The sequence below is a fragment of the Trichosurus vulpecula genome, chromosome 1, assembly GCF_011100635.1.
Source record: "Trichosurus vulpecula isolate mTriVul1 chromosome 1, mTriVul1.pri, whole genome shotgun sequence".
NCBI classification, from domain to species: Eukaryota; Metazoa; Chordata; class Mammalia; order Diprotodontia; family Phalangeridae; genus Trichosurus; species Trichosurus vulpecula.
Window position 1 is genome coordinate 527,773,928 of NC_050573.1, and position 15,259 is coordinate 527,789,186.

Consider the following 15,259-nt stretch of genomic DNA (forward strand, 5'->3'; position numbering starts at 1 on the left):
AATGCTTCCCAGTTTGTTTCAGAATTTTAACAGGAAAACAAAATGACAACAACAACAAAAACTCCCTAGGGGATGAGCTAACGGTAGTATTATACCCCAGTTTTTTGATGAGAAAACAAGCAGAAAATAGTAAACCAAGGTGACCATAGCCATAAACAGGGGCCAGAGTTCAACCACTATAATCTTCTGGGTCATTTATGGATAAAGGAAATGAATACAACCATTTCTGGGAGGTGGGGGACAATCAAAGGAGGTATTGCCTTGTATCCTTGTATGATCCCATTTTGACTCTCCACAGGAGGTGGGTCCCATGTGACTTCCAGCTGACTTGCTGTGAGAGGGTTCACTTGTATGTTCTGTGGAGCCATTGCTGGTGCTAGGAAAATAACAAGAAATAAGGAGAATTAAAGGAGAAATGTAATCGGACACAGAACCATAAAAGAGGCTACTCCTCCATTCATGTGTGTGTGTAGATTCCTACTGGAAAGCTAATCAGCTTTGAAATGATCTCACCCTCCCATACAGAAATCCCAGATAAATGCACAATACAGGCTGAATGAACATGGGTTACATTTCTCTGAAGCCCATGTTCTCAGTTCTATCTAGATAAGGCCAGAGAGGATGCAAAACAATCCAGTCCATCAGGAAGACAATGGTAGAAATAAACCTCCAAATTCCTTTCCTTTCAGACTTCAGAGCTAATCATTTAAAATTTCCCTCTGGGGGCCAGTTTTGGTTTCTAATTTCTGGAGACAAATTCATTCTTCTAACTCCCTACTCTGCCACCCTGGGGGAGGAGGCTGTTGGAATATTGTTTTTATGTCACTAGGGCTGAATTTCCCATGCAAAAATGAAGAGGTGATTGATTGAAAGAGAATCAGGAGCAAATCACCTCACAACCATTCTAAAGCACAAACCAATCACCATAAAATGGGAAGTAAATGGATTTATGTTTTTAAAGAATTTTTCTTCTCATTACATTTTGCTAATACAGGCAAAGTTCTATTCTAGGCTCTTTCATTTCAGATAACTCTCCTTTCTTTGGTCTTATTTGCTTGTGCCACTCGCAACTGCATGTAATCTTTACTTCCACCTGGGCCCCACAAAAACACTCCTTCCTGCCCAAATAAAATCCATTCCTGAGATGAGCAACTGATGACTGTGGGCACTGAATGTCTTTCTTTGCAGCCTTCAGCGCCCTTCCAGAAGGAAAAGTTCAGGATCCCTCCTACTATTCCCCAGACCGGCACTGGAAAGGCTAGGCAAAAAGCAGCACCGCTCTACTTCTTCCTCTTGCAGCCTCTGTCCCCAGTGCCTATGAAAGCTGCCTTTTTATTCTGTGCCTGTTTATAGATTGTAAATAGAAGCGATAAAACATTCACTGGCCAAGGGAGATAGCCCTGCTTATCTGTTTCTCTGGAGAGGCTTTCTCTGGAGAGAATGACCTTCATAAGTCACTCTCCCCACAACCTCCCCCCAAAAAAAATCTTTTTAGCTCCCCCCCAGGTTATAAAATAAAATAGTAATTAACACCCACTCAGCCTGACACCAACTATTTATTTTGTTCTAACTGTGTGCTTTCCATATTATCACTGCCCACCCTGCCGTTAATGGAAATGTTAATAACCCGCGCCAGGTTGTTGTGACAGATGCTCAAGCTCATTATCAAAAATTCTTATTTACCGCTCCATTAAACAACAGAATCGCACAAAAAAACAATTCAATCAAAACTAACTGGAGGAATTTTAACAGCCACATTAATAATCCAAAACATAAATAAAGTTAATGTCTTTTGCATGTTTGCCATCGGCAACTCTATCGCAAAATTACTGTTGTACAATTAAAATGTGAAAGGCAAAATTGAACATGGCCATTACCCGAGTACTCTGTTAAAACTGTTTGCGCATTATTTTGTCTAAAGTTCTCCTTCAATGACGCTGCCAAATGTGTGAGATGGGTCTGGAGCAAGGAAAACCAGAATTGGACTTTTCTTTGGAGGTATTGGAATGAACTCCATCTCCTCGCTGGGAAGCAGGCACTAGCTGGTCCTCTTAGGGACCTATAGATGATCCCGTGGAAGCCCCCTGGTGTTTGTCTCCAAGTTGCATCTGCCTCAGCAGGGCTGCCTCTGAGCTGACAGCTCCCAGCTCTGGAGAGTCAGGCTGAATCAGAGCCTTTCAGAGCTACCATAAAACTGGGGCAGGTGACAAGGATTTTTTGGATGATGGCACAAGTTGGGAAAAGAAATATGCATGAAAAGAGAGAAAAGTTTGTCAGCTTTGAGATTTATTAGTTGGATTGTGAAAACTGCCAGTTTCCTGCCCTGACAGGAGGACAGGCAGAACTGTGCTCTAAAGAAGGCACCACTATTTACAGCTCCAAATGCCGTCCTTGTTTAGTGGTAAATTGTGTTTAGTTTAGAATTGATAAAGTGTTCTATGAGTCATAATCTCTTTGTTCTATTGACTTAACATTTGTTGTGCAAGGAACACAAATATCAGCTTGAAATGCTTTTTAAAATGCATGAAATTATTTTTTAAAAGCATCTCAGTTCAAGAATCATTGACAAATGCAGATTTGGAGATTGCACGAAAACTGCTTTTCAAGGTGAAATGAAAAGGTTAAGGTTCAAGAGTGAAACCTTGGCTGAATGCCTCATATCACAGTTGAGCCTATCCCACGAACGGCATTACTTACAATATCTTGGCCTTAAGTCATTCATGTCTCCTAGCAGCAGGCTATCTAACCCAAAAAGGAAGTCTTGTCAAGTAGAAACAGCTCCTGAACGATGTTGCGCAAGAAACCTGGCTTCACAATAATGTTATTAATATGTTAAAACCAAACCTCATCATAATGTTGTAAGATCCTATTAAACTAAACTTTGACCAACACATTCATTCAATAATCGTTTATTAAATGCCTCTATTTGCCTGGCACAATGCTAGGTTAACCTAAGACACATAGTGAAGATTCTAGCTTTGGTACTTAAAGGTCCCCTAAAGCAGCATGGGTGCAGTGGTAAATGTGATAGATTTGGTATTAGAGGAACTGAGTTCAAATTTGAGATCCTGTGCCTGTGCGACCTTGGGCAAGTTGCTTAACTTTTCTGAGTCTCAGTCCCTCCATCTCTAAAATGAAGGGGTTAGGCTAGATGGCCTCTGACAAGCTTTCTAGCTCTAAATCTATTATGCTATGAATAATGTTTTGTCAAAGATGTGTTTTTGCAGAGATAATACTGTTATGGTATACACAGAATTGAAAGAGAAATGAATTTTACTTTAAAAAACAGCTACTTCTCACTTAATACAAATTCATTTAATGCGATCTCAAATTTAAAGAGTGCACAGAATTACTCCACCTAAAATTACTGAATAGTTGGAGGGATCTAGCTATGAATGCTTCTTTATGTCCCAAATTTTGTGGTAGTCCTTCTGTCCTGTCCTGGACTGTCAGACTCCCTAACTCCCATTCCTATATATGTTTTGACTAGGCTATGGTAAAAGGTTTGATTGAATTAGTATTTTTCCAGCCTCAACCCAAACCATTTTAATATATTAACAGCCCCTGGTGAGGAAATCAGCTATGAGTTAAACAAATAATTCATTTGGTTGGAAACAGAAACTAATATAAATTAGTTCATTGACTGTTGTTGGATATTAGCTGGTTATTGGAAGACATTTCACAGCAGAACATAGGTATGAACCCCAATTGCTAAGAAAGGAACAGGTAGATCCTTCCATCCTTTGCTTTATATGTGCTTCCCATCTAAGGATCCCATTTTTCAAAAATAAAGTACATGTTTATGGAGTAAGGTTATCAAGAGGATGGCCAAGAAATTTAAGTTATGGGGAAACTGCCATCTGCCTTCTCCCCTCTCACACCAAATAAAAATGCTATCTCAGCTGTAAAGTTGGATGTGGTACATCAAGCTGAGGTAGAACAGCGAAAAGTTAGCCAAACTGCTGGTGCTTCAGGCATGGCAACATCTACAGCATGGAAGAGATGAGCTCACCCATCATCAGTGTCTACTCTAATGGGAGATTTTATGGACAATGAACTCTCTGTCCCCATCCCCATTCCCCTCCCTCTCCTCCTCCTCCTCCTCCTCTTCCTCACCTTCTTTCTCTTCCACCACTATCACAAAGTATGGAAGAAAGAAGAAGTAATTCCATGATACATTCATAACATGTAAAGTTTGTGCCCGCTACTATACAAGCAAATCACTATGCTAGATACTACAGGAAACACAAAGACAATGACAACAAGGTCCCTTTTTTCAAGGGGCTTATGATTTAGCAAGAGTGGGGAACCTGTGGCCTCAAGGCCACATGTGGCCCTCTAGGTCCTCAAGAGTGGCCCTTTGACTGAATCTAAACTTCACAGAACAAATCCTGTTAATAAAAAGATTTGTTCTATAAAACCTGGACTCAGTAAGAAGGGCACACCCAAGGCCCTAGAAGGCCACATATGCCCTCGGGCCACAGGTCCCCCACCTGTGAAAAGAGAAATAAGACACGGAAACCTACAAAGGAGAATGTGATAAGTACCACAAAGAGAGGTACAAAACACAATATAATATGCTCCAAGAAAGGAGAGAGAGGGGGAGAGAGAGAGAGACAGAGAGAGAGAGAGAGCGATCTTAGTTTGTGGGATAATTCAAAGGCTTCATGGAAGATGGGTCCCTTGAGGAGCAAATAGTATTTTGTTAGGCAAAGAAGCAGGGAGATACCATTAATGTGCATGAAAAAAGGTACAAAGGTGAGGCAGTGTGGAACATGTAAGGCACATTTTCTGGTTATTAGCATCACAAGTTTCAAGTACTCTGTTAAAATTTCATTTTCAATATTTTTATTTTGTGATTTTGATTTGGACACTTCATATTATTACTAATATTTTGGCATTATTGTTAATATTTTATATGTATTGATGGACAAGCTCTGTAGGTTATTCAGACAATGTACAAAATCAGCATTCTTGATTTTTCCTGTTAGTTTCCATAGTTAGGCTAAATTCATTAAGGAGGCTCTGTAGTGTTCCAGGCCTTGATACAAGCATATCATCTGCAAACACGAATACTGAAAGCAGAGGTATCAAGCGCATGGTCTCAAAGTTGCACACAGTCCATGATACTCCTAAATTTTTTTTGGAGGGGGGAAGGCAGGACAATTAGGGTTAAGTGACTTGCCCAAGGTCACACAGCTAGTGCATCAAGTGTCTGAGGCCGCATTTGAACTCAGATCCTCCTAACTCCAGGGCCAGTGCTCTACTCACTGTGCCACCTGGCTGACCCCCCATCTCACATTTCTTTAAAGCTACTGCAATTCTGCTTTACTCATAGAGCACAGCACTTTCTTTGATGTGGGCACACCATGCTAGGTGGTCCTTTGCCAGTGTCTCTCATATCCCACAATCAATTCCAAAGTTCTTCAGAAAGATCTTGAGAGTGTCCTTGTATCACTTCTTCTGACTTTCGTAAAAGCACTTGCCTTGTGTGAGTTCTCTGTAAAATAGTCTTTTAGGCAAACATACATTTGGCATTTTAACAATGTAGCCAACCCTTTGGAGTAGCGCTCTCTGTAGTGGAGCTCCAAAAAAGACTTCAGTGTATGGTACCTTATCCTGCCAGGTGATCTTCAGAATCTTCCTAAGACAATTCAAATGGAAGCGATTCAGTTTCCTGGCATGGTGCTGGTAGACTGTCCAGATTTCACAGGCATACAACAATGACGTCAGCACTACAGCTTGATAGACCTTCAGTTTAATAGGCAGCCTAATACCTCTTCTCTCTCATATTTTTCTTCAAAGCCTCCCAAACACTGAGCTAGCTCTGGCGATGTGGCCAGCAACCTCACCAACTATGTGTACATCCCCAGGACATATAATGCCAAAGTCAGTGAACTCCATAGCGTTCAAATCTCTCCATTTGCTGTATGTGTTGGTAAGCAAAATGGGCTCCTTAGCACTTAGTTAAACAAGTGCCCTTGAGGAGTTTGGCTTTTGCTTGCTTTGAGTAATTCAGTGTATTTCATTGAGTCTTACTAAGTGCTAAGCCCCAGGCTCTAACCCCTATTAGGTGTTAACCTAACCTATGTGGCTGTGGATTGGTAACTAAGGTGGGGCCCAAGGTGGGGCTAATTCAGGGGAGGGCCTAGTTTTACATATGAGTTTGAGTGATAGGTTTGGGACATCAGAGGCTCTTAGACCACATGGGTTTAAGTCCCCTCTTTGTGACGATTCTAGGTCACGTGGGTGAGTCGCATGTGTGACTCACCCCTGATGCTAAAAAAGATATAAAATCAGGGGTTGGCCTTCTCTTCTCTGGAGCTCTCTTACCCACAGCAGTGGTGGCACATGTGACTCTGGGCCAGCCCTTGTTCTGAGCTCCCAGGCTGAACCTAGATGTTGGTAAACTATGAATCTGTATTTGGTCCGTCTGTTGATGTTCGTAATTTGTTTGTAATTTGCTCTGAAGTTCAGTGTGCTGGTCTCTTCCCCTGAACTAAGTGAATGATATTTGTATGTTGAATTAAAGTAAGCTTGTCAAACCCCTTCACCTTGCTTTCCTTAGTTAAACAGATCAAAAGAATCTGTGCTGTTGGCAGCTTTCTGGGTGCTGGTTGTGGGTGGATCTTACATCCCCACTGAAGCTGCTAACTGGATTGTGGAAACACTGTATACCTGATGGTTCCACATACAAATATGCTGCTGACTGGTGGAGAACCTCTGTCTTCTCGGTGTTAATTGTCAGGCCAAAATGATTATAAGTGGCAGAGAATAGATACATACTCTGTTGCATCTCAGGCATTGAGTGCACCATTATCTTTGAATAAAGCTACACAACAACTATCTCTCCACTTTACTGTTGGCTTGTAGTCTTTCCAAGTTAAATAATTTACCATCAGTGTGACACCTGACCTTGATGCCATTTTCATTCTCATCGAAGGTATCTGACACCATTAGTGAAAACATCATGCTAAAAAGCATGGAATCAAGCACAGCAGCCCTGATCCACTCTTCTGGTGACTGGGAAAGTGTGAGAGCCCTCCAGAGCTCACGCAAGCATGCTATCATGGAACTGGCATACAATACTGATGAACTTATCTGGGCAACCAAATTTAGCACGATCTTCCACAAGCCCTCATGACGGACAGTATCAAAGGCTTTGGTCAGATAAACAAATGTTGTGTAGAGACCTCTATTCTGCTCTTGGCATTTCTCCTGGAGTTCTCAGGAAGCAAACACCACATCAACCATTCCTTGGTCCTTTCTGAACCCACATTGGCTTTTGGACAGATGACTACCTTTCAGGTGAAGAAGGATCAGCTTATTAAGGGGGACTCTGGCAAGAATCTTTGTGGCAATGATTAAGACAGAGATCCCCTATGATTGTCACAGAACAACCTACTTCCTCTTCCTTTAAAGAGATAGACAATGGAAGCATGCTTGGATTCCTAGGAGATAACCTTCTCTTGCCATATAATTCAGAAAATTTCTGTCAGCTTTTCTATGAGCAGTGGACCCTTGCCTTGTAAATCTCAGCTGGAGTAGAATTGGTACCAGGCGCTTTGCAAAATTAGAGGAGCCTAATAGCATTCAAAACCTCATCTTCAGTTGGAAGTCCAGCTAGAGAGGATTGACTTCAAACTGAAGTATATAGTCAATGTCTTCAGCACTGGTTGATGCTGGTCTGTTAAGAACACTATGGAAGGGTTCAGCCCATCTCTTCAGGGTCATATCCTTATCACTGATCAATGTGTCTCCATCAGCACTGGTAGTTGAGATGCATGATAGGTCTTTGGCCCATAAATAGCTTTCAGGGCATCATAAAAAGTGTTTGGAATTGTTACTATATTTGGATTTCATATGCCTTCTTACTGAGCCAAGAATCATGCATCTCTCTAAGTTTTGCTTGGAGTTAAATACTGCCTTCTTAGAGAAGGATGAACTATACTGCTGGTAAATCCTGTAGAGTTCTAATTTTTGTTTAGCATCTCCTGAATTTCTTCATCTTTTTTTGTCAAATTAACCTTGATATTAGCAGGTGCTCTGGCCCAGATGAGTAAATGTGGTGCTGTACACCAAATCTCTGAAAGCTGCCCCCTCCTTTTCTGCTCCACTGTTGCCAACCATATGTTGGCTCAGCTTCCCTTCCAAGTTAGCCGTGAACTGTTCACACTTGAAGAAGTGCTCTAATCTGTTGACATTAAGTCTTCTCATAGTCATCTTGCCTTGGGGCCACTGCTTTTGTTGAATGCAAATGTTTAGCTTGGAGAGGATAAGTCTGTGATCAGTCCAGCACTTTGTATCACACATCACTTTCATTAAGTCTGTCTCTTCTCCTTTCAGTGACATAGTCTATTAAATGCCAATGTTTGCTGCAAGGGTGCATCCACTAAGTTTTATTTCATTTAGGTAAATAGAAGACAGTATTGGTGATAAAGTCATGAGACACCAAGTCTTCAGTAGTAAGTAACCATTGCTGTTGCTGTTTCTATCTCCATTCCTCCCAAGGACTCCCTGCAAAGCCTGATAGTCTGTCACTATTCTGGCATTAAAGTCATCCAGAATTATAAGCTTGTCCTCTTTTGGCACACTGATAATAAAGGTCTCTAGGCCTTCATAAAATTCTTCTTTGACCTTGTCAGGCTTCATCCTGGTGGGAGCACAGGCACTGATGAAGGCAGCATGGTGGCAATCCCATTATCATGAGTTTGTCATTCACTCCTTGGGGAGGAATACAAGCTCGTCGACTACATTAGTTTTGATTGTGAAAACTATGCTAGCTCCCCATTACTGCAGCCACTCCAGAAAAATATGTATCCAGCTCTGACTTAGGTAAACTAGTCTTCTTTTGCCAGCCTTGTTTCACTCAGGGCTGCTATTTGGATGTGGTACCTGCTGAGTTCTCTGACAACAAAAACTGTTCATCTTTTAGGTCTACTGGATTTCATATTGTCCGTAAGCATGCACACATTCCATGTACCACTGGTGAGTAGAATCATCTTTGCAAGCTTTTGTATATTTTTTTGTGTTTTGACCACAAGGTAGGATCCCTGCCTGCTGTGGTAAGCAGTCCAGGTTTAGGTTGGGTGGAGCAGACAATTTTTAGGGCACCTTTTCTAGCCCCTTCCTCATGCCAGGAAGTGAACAGTGTGGCCCTTATAAAAAGGCTGTTCAGACACCCAGGGGGCTACTGAATTCCATGGCTGTTTCAGTCCAGTGAGAAGACAACCTTGTGGCCTGGGCTGCCTGTATACAGCACTGTGACTATAGTTCCCAGTGTATCTGCACCTGCTACTTTGTCACTTGCTTGCTGCTATAGGATTTAACGCAGATAAAAATGGTAAAATGGTATGGGTGACATCTTTCGATTTACACATAAATTGGATTTAAGTGAAGCACATTTGCCCGAAGTCACCAGCCTCTTTCTGTCTTCCAGAGTCATCAGAGTCCAGGGGCAAGACAAAAGTCAAGATAACTGGTGATGGCCCAGGATGCAGATGACCTTGGCATCTTCAATATCTAACCAAGCTTTAAGTACTACACAGTGTCTACTTCAGCTGTCTTCATGGCCGTTGTAGCAAATTGTTTTCATTCACCCATTCCACCAGGGTAAGTCCTCACGTGCTTGGAGTATACCTCCCACCAACTCATTGATAGGTTTGAGACCCCTCAGTTACCCTCAACCTGGTTTAGCCTATCTGCAGGGAAGGTTTACCAGGATCTGACCATTGCACATGCTATAGCTTTCCGGAGAAACCGGTGAGAGTTGGGTGGCAAGTGGACACCAAAGACGGATGAGCAGCCCTGAAAAGGGCTTGGCAACCCTCACACCAAAGGACCTAGTCCTCCCTGAACCCTTGCATGACACACTATGCATTGTAGATAGACACTGAAAATGGACAAGACCCAGAACTAAATAAGAAGAAGTGAATGGGCTGGATGTATTTGGAAAAAATTATACAGGGCTCTTTATGACCTCAAATTTTTCTAAATTTGAAGCATCAGTTTAATTCCAGTGATGCTCTATGTCCTTGAAACATAGTCTCTAAAAATTTTAAAATGTGATTCATCTAAAGGGCAATGGAGACACCCAGGGTGGGTATAAATAAATTTAAGTACACACACACACACACACACACACACACGTATGTGTATATATATATACATATATATATAAAATATAAACACACATATATACATATATATGTAATTATCTAAGAGGGCAATAAGCATTATATAGCACCCACTATATGCCAAGCACTGTGATAAGCACTTCAGAAATATTACCTCATTTGATGCTCACAACAACCCTGTAACTTAGGTGCAATTCCCAATTACAGACGAGGAAACTGAAGCAAACAGAGATTAAGAGACCTGCATAGCATCACCCAGCTAGTGTCTAAGGCTGGATTTGAACTCCTGGTTTTCCTAACTCCAGGTCCAGCACTCTATTCATTATACCACTTAACTGCCTCTCATTATTATTAACACAGAATTGAATGCAAAAAATATAAAAGATGTACAAATGGAAATGAAGCTAGGCTGAGTATGTAGTATGAGTATTAGATAAGATAGACAACTTCCATGTTCCACTGGTACCCACACTATCCAAAAGGTCTAAGATATTTGTGTTGAGTGAGTCACTGATGGAGGCTTTACATAGGAAGACATGGAAAAGAAAAGTTTTGATCTATATCATTGGAGGGAGCAACCAATCACCAGATCTATGATTTAAGACCATAGATACATAAAAAAGAATACATGGCTTATTTTTTAAATCAAATAGATTTTTCCCCTTATGTGATAAAAAAAAATCCTCCTTCAGGATAATTTAATTATATACTATCCTAATTGTACAGAAGAACATGTAAGATTTTACCATTGAAATCTAGAGGAAAAAATAATTCACTCACAGAATCTGCTCCTCGCAGCAGCTTTGCCAGCACATATTTGTTCCATTACGGTAATGCATATCAACACAAGTACCTCAGGTCTATGTAATTATTTAGACTCTGCAGCTCTTTGAATAAATAAAGGTGCTTTAAGTGTGTAATTTTGTTACGACTCATTTGGGTTCAAATAAAAACAAAAAATGGAGCAGATGAGATAGCAACAATGTCAAAAGAGTAATGCGGGGACAGAATCTTAAGAGACAGTGGGTGGACAGGAAAACACAAGGACTTTGGCCTCCGCACAACTTTTTTCAATTCCTAATAACAAAAGCTTCCTTAACAGAATCACTTGATCATGGTCATAAGCATACATACGTGCCCAGGTTATATAAAACAAGATGTACAGCTATTAACCCTGCCCTCCACAAGTTTATTTTCTAAATGCCATCCACCCACATACATTAAAAAGCAAAGTGTTGGGTCATTTTTCTTTCCTAAAACACTTGAAAAATCATTCCAATTGCATAATATCATCTTTTATATATGTGATTGAGTCAGGGACACAGACATGTATGATACTGAATTATCCATTTGAGGAATCTTTCATCTTCAGATCCTTGGCAAGTGGGAGCTCCCAGTCATCCTCTCCTGCCTGTGGTGGCTTGCTGAGGAGATTTAACCACAAAGGTGAGAATAACGACAGAAGCCACAGGAGTGGTTCTGTGGTTTTCATGTGAGAGCCAGGGGAAGGAAGGAAGGAAGGGAGGGAGGGAGGGAGGAAGGAAGGAAAAAGAAAGAAAGAAAGAAAGAAAGAAAGAAAGAAAGAAAGAAAGAAAGAAAGAAAGAAAGAAAGGAAGAAAGAGAAAGAAAAGAAAGAAAGAGAAAGAAAGACAGACAGACAGAAAGAAAGAAAGAAAGAAAGAAAGAAAGAAAGAAAGAAAGAAAGAAAGAAAAGAAGGAAGGAAGGAAGGAAGGAAGAAGAAGGAACAAAGAAAACAAAATAGAGAGAGAAAGAATGAAAAGAGAGAGAGAGAAAAGGATAAGGAGGAGGAGGAGGAGGAAAGGAGGAGAGGAGAGGAGAGGAAGGAAGGAATTGTTAACTTCCTAAAAGCATGTTTTTAAAAAAGCCCAATAACCACAGCAAAAAATACTATATTTTAAATGCTCAATCCAATCTATAAATGTTTCAGTAATTCCATATGTGATTTTAGGAGGCAAGCTCTCTTTGTCAGAGATCCACAAACATTTTTGGAGTGCTATTACTTTTCATTTCCTCTATATTTTGAGATCTCAGGGGAGGAAAAGGCAGATGGGAACAGACAGTTCATTGACAGTAACATTCCTAAATACAGTAAGCACTGATAATGGCTGAACTCCTCTCTTCCTTAGAATCCCAATACCCAATGAGAATGAGGAGGTATGGCAAAAGTAACTGGTTTGGGGATATACAAGGAAGAGCCTATGATCTCCTGATAGATCCTGACTCACGGGCTGAGGACCACTACCCTGTATCATCAAGAAAGGTATCTTTTTATCTTACAACTGGAATATCCCCTACCTTAAGCTCTGCTTTAGTGAGTGTTCAACTGTTATGTATTGAGTTGACTGTTTTTGGTGAGTGTTATAGCTTACCAATAACAACCAAGCACCCAGGGGGTATTTATTGAAAGCCTGAGTCCCAAGTATTGTGAGACTAAAGAATAGTCTTCAGTTTTGTTGGGGACACAGACCTTTACACACTAGAAACATTGCAGAATAATTCATGTCCTCAGTTATGTGTATTTTACACCAGAAATGTCAGAAGCTCAGACAAAGAAAAATGGCAAAATCTTGTTCAGATTAGGGTTGTGCTGCCTGGCTTCTGCGTTTCCCCCCAGTTTCAAGTATTTATAATCAGTGTGAAGGATTGCCAATATTTTTAAACATAGGAGCAGAAAGTTTTGTGATCATAGTGGGGAGAGAGTTAGAAGGTTTAGGGGTAGATTAAGCAAAAATTGTAGGGAAGTGAGAATGAGCATGGCAGCTTCAGTTGACATAATGACGGCAATCTGATTGGAGAATGGGTTTGTGTTAAGGCATGGTGAGAAGTACATCTCTATTGGTAAATCAGGGTAGGATTACTTGAGGGGAATGAATCTACTTTCCTCCCTTCTGAGTAGAGGTGGAGAACAATGCCTGTCAGAAATGGTCAATGTCTTGGTCAGTGTTACTGAACTGCTTCCTCTCCCTGCCCACCTTTGTTTGTTTGAATCTCTGATATAAGGGATGGCTTGTTGAGTAAGTGAAGGGGAGGGATATTCAGAATGGATGTGATTAAAGCAAAAGGCATCAATAAAAATTTTAAAAGTAAAAAAAAAAAATTATAGGCCGTGAGTATTAGGCAGTAAAGCACATTAGGAAAAGTATGGACTTGGAGTCCAAAACTGAGCTCTGGTCCCAGTTCTGCCACCTACTGACCATGTGATCATAGGTAAGTCAAAGTCTCTCTGATCCTCCATTTTCTCTTTGTAAGAGGGAGATAATTATATTTTCCCTGCTCCTCTCAAAGGATTGTTGTAAGGCTCCAATAAGATATGTTTGAAAGTGTTTGGAAACTATAAAGCTGTATACAAATGTGAGGGATTATCATTATCATTATTATAATTATCCTATAGATAATAAGAAACCACTATAAGTTTATCAGCAGGGGGATGATGAAAGTAGTATTTTAGGAAGATTAATCTGTCAGTGATGAGTAAGTTGGCTTAAACCACTGGCTTTAAATTATTCAAAGCCTATATAACCCTTTCAGTTTTGATTCTGACTCCAGAGGATACCTACTAAAGACTTTATTCTGGTTAATGTAGAGATAGCTGCCTATAATGAAATGGTTATTTCCATGTATCAGGCTGTGTACTAGACTGGAGTGGGGATGGGGGCACAGGTTAGAAGGTCTTGGTTCTAACCCTTGGCTTTATACTAATTAGCTATGTGACCTTGGAAAAATCTCTTTAGCTCTCTTGGTTTCCATTTCTTCAGGGGTAAAAATGAAAGGGTTAAACTAGATTAACTCATTCAACAGTTCAGCAACAATTGAACTGGACAGCAGACAAACAAACACATATGCATGCATGTATGTGTGCGTGTATGTGCGTGTGTGTGTGTGTGTGTATGTGTGCGTAGACCAGCTAAAGCTGTCCATCCAGTGGCATATCATTGTCTGAATAATAGATTTTTTTTCCTTTGTCCACTTACTTTTTCCTTTGTGTATGGTTAGGTTTAACTCTTTTGAGTGATTATGGGTCTTACAGGAGGCTCATCAAAGTTCTGAGTCTCAATGTAGTGTGTATAACACGATCTACAAAAAAACAGCCTATGGATGACCTCACGATCAGTTGGGCAACCCTCTTCCATATTGCCTCTGCATCGGTTGTCTTGCACAACAGTGGCAAACAGCTTTGGTAAGCACGTAGCTCCCTGTTTCATACCTGATTTGATATACGCTTTAGATGTTTGACATCATTTCTTGAATCGTCTAATTGTATTTAACCTAATCTAACTCCTTCATTTTTTGTTATTATTCGGTCCCTTCAGTAGCGTCTGACTCTTCATGACCCCATTTGGGGTTTTCTCGGCAAAGATACTGGAGTGCTCTGCCATTTCCTTCTCCAGCTCATTTTACTGAAGAAGAAACAAGTCAAACAGTGTTAAAGTAACTTGTCCAAGGTCATACAGCCAGTAAATATCTGAGGCTGGATTTGAACTCAGATCTTCCTGACTCCAGGCTCTGTGCCACCTAGATGCCTACCACCTTCATTTTAGCCACAAAGAAACTGAAGGCAGGAGAAATAGAGTTCACACAGCTAGTCAGTCAGTCACATAGCTAAGGTTACACAGTTAGTAGGTAGACAAGCAAGGGCTAGAACCCAAGCCTTCTGACCCCCAGTCTAGTACACAGTCTGACATGTGGAAATAACTATTTCATTACAGGCACCTGTCTCTACAATAACCACAACATAATTTTTAGTAAATAGTCCCTGGAGTCAGAATCAAAACTGAAAGGGTTTTATATATAATTTGAATAATTTAAAGCTAGAGGTTATTAAATATATACATATACATATACTGTGTGTTTATATCATAGATACTGCAGGTGCCCAGAATTTAATAGGATGAAGAAAACAGGTTGGATTGCATTTAGTAAAATGTACATAGCTTTTTTTTTTAGTGATTCCAAACTTCTCCCCAAAATAAATAACCATCTTCTTAGTACCAATATTCTTCCAGAGATGTTATATGGCTAAATATCATAGAATACCACAGTGGTGGGTCATAAAGGACAATGGAGGGATTTGGGGTGGGGGTGTCTAAGCTTCAAAATATTG

The 15,259-nt window shown here is 40.5% G+C and overlaps 1 protein-coding gene across 2 annotated transcripts in view; it reads right to left on the reverse strand.

The window, feature by feature from the left end:
- Positions 1-15,259, reverse strand: part of SDK1 (sidekick cell adhesion molecule 1) — a 1,168,267-nt gene that overhangs the window by 67,987 nt on the left and 1,085,021 nt on the right. For both annotated transcript variants that reach the window (XM_036741470.1, XM_036741469.1), the window contains one exon: positions 261-376. In XM_036741470.1, the coding sequence (XP_036597365.1) occupies positions 261-376 (116 nt within the window). The remainder of the gene's footprint in view (positions 1-260; positions 377-15,259) is intronic.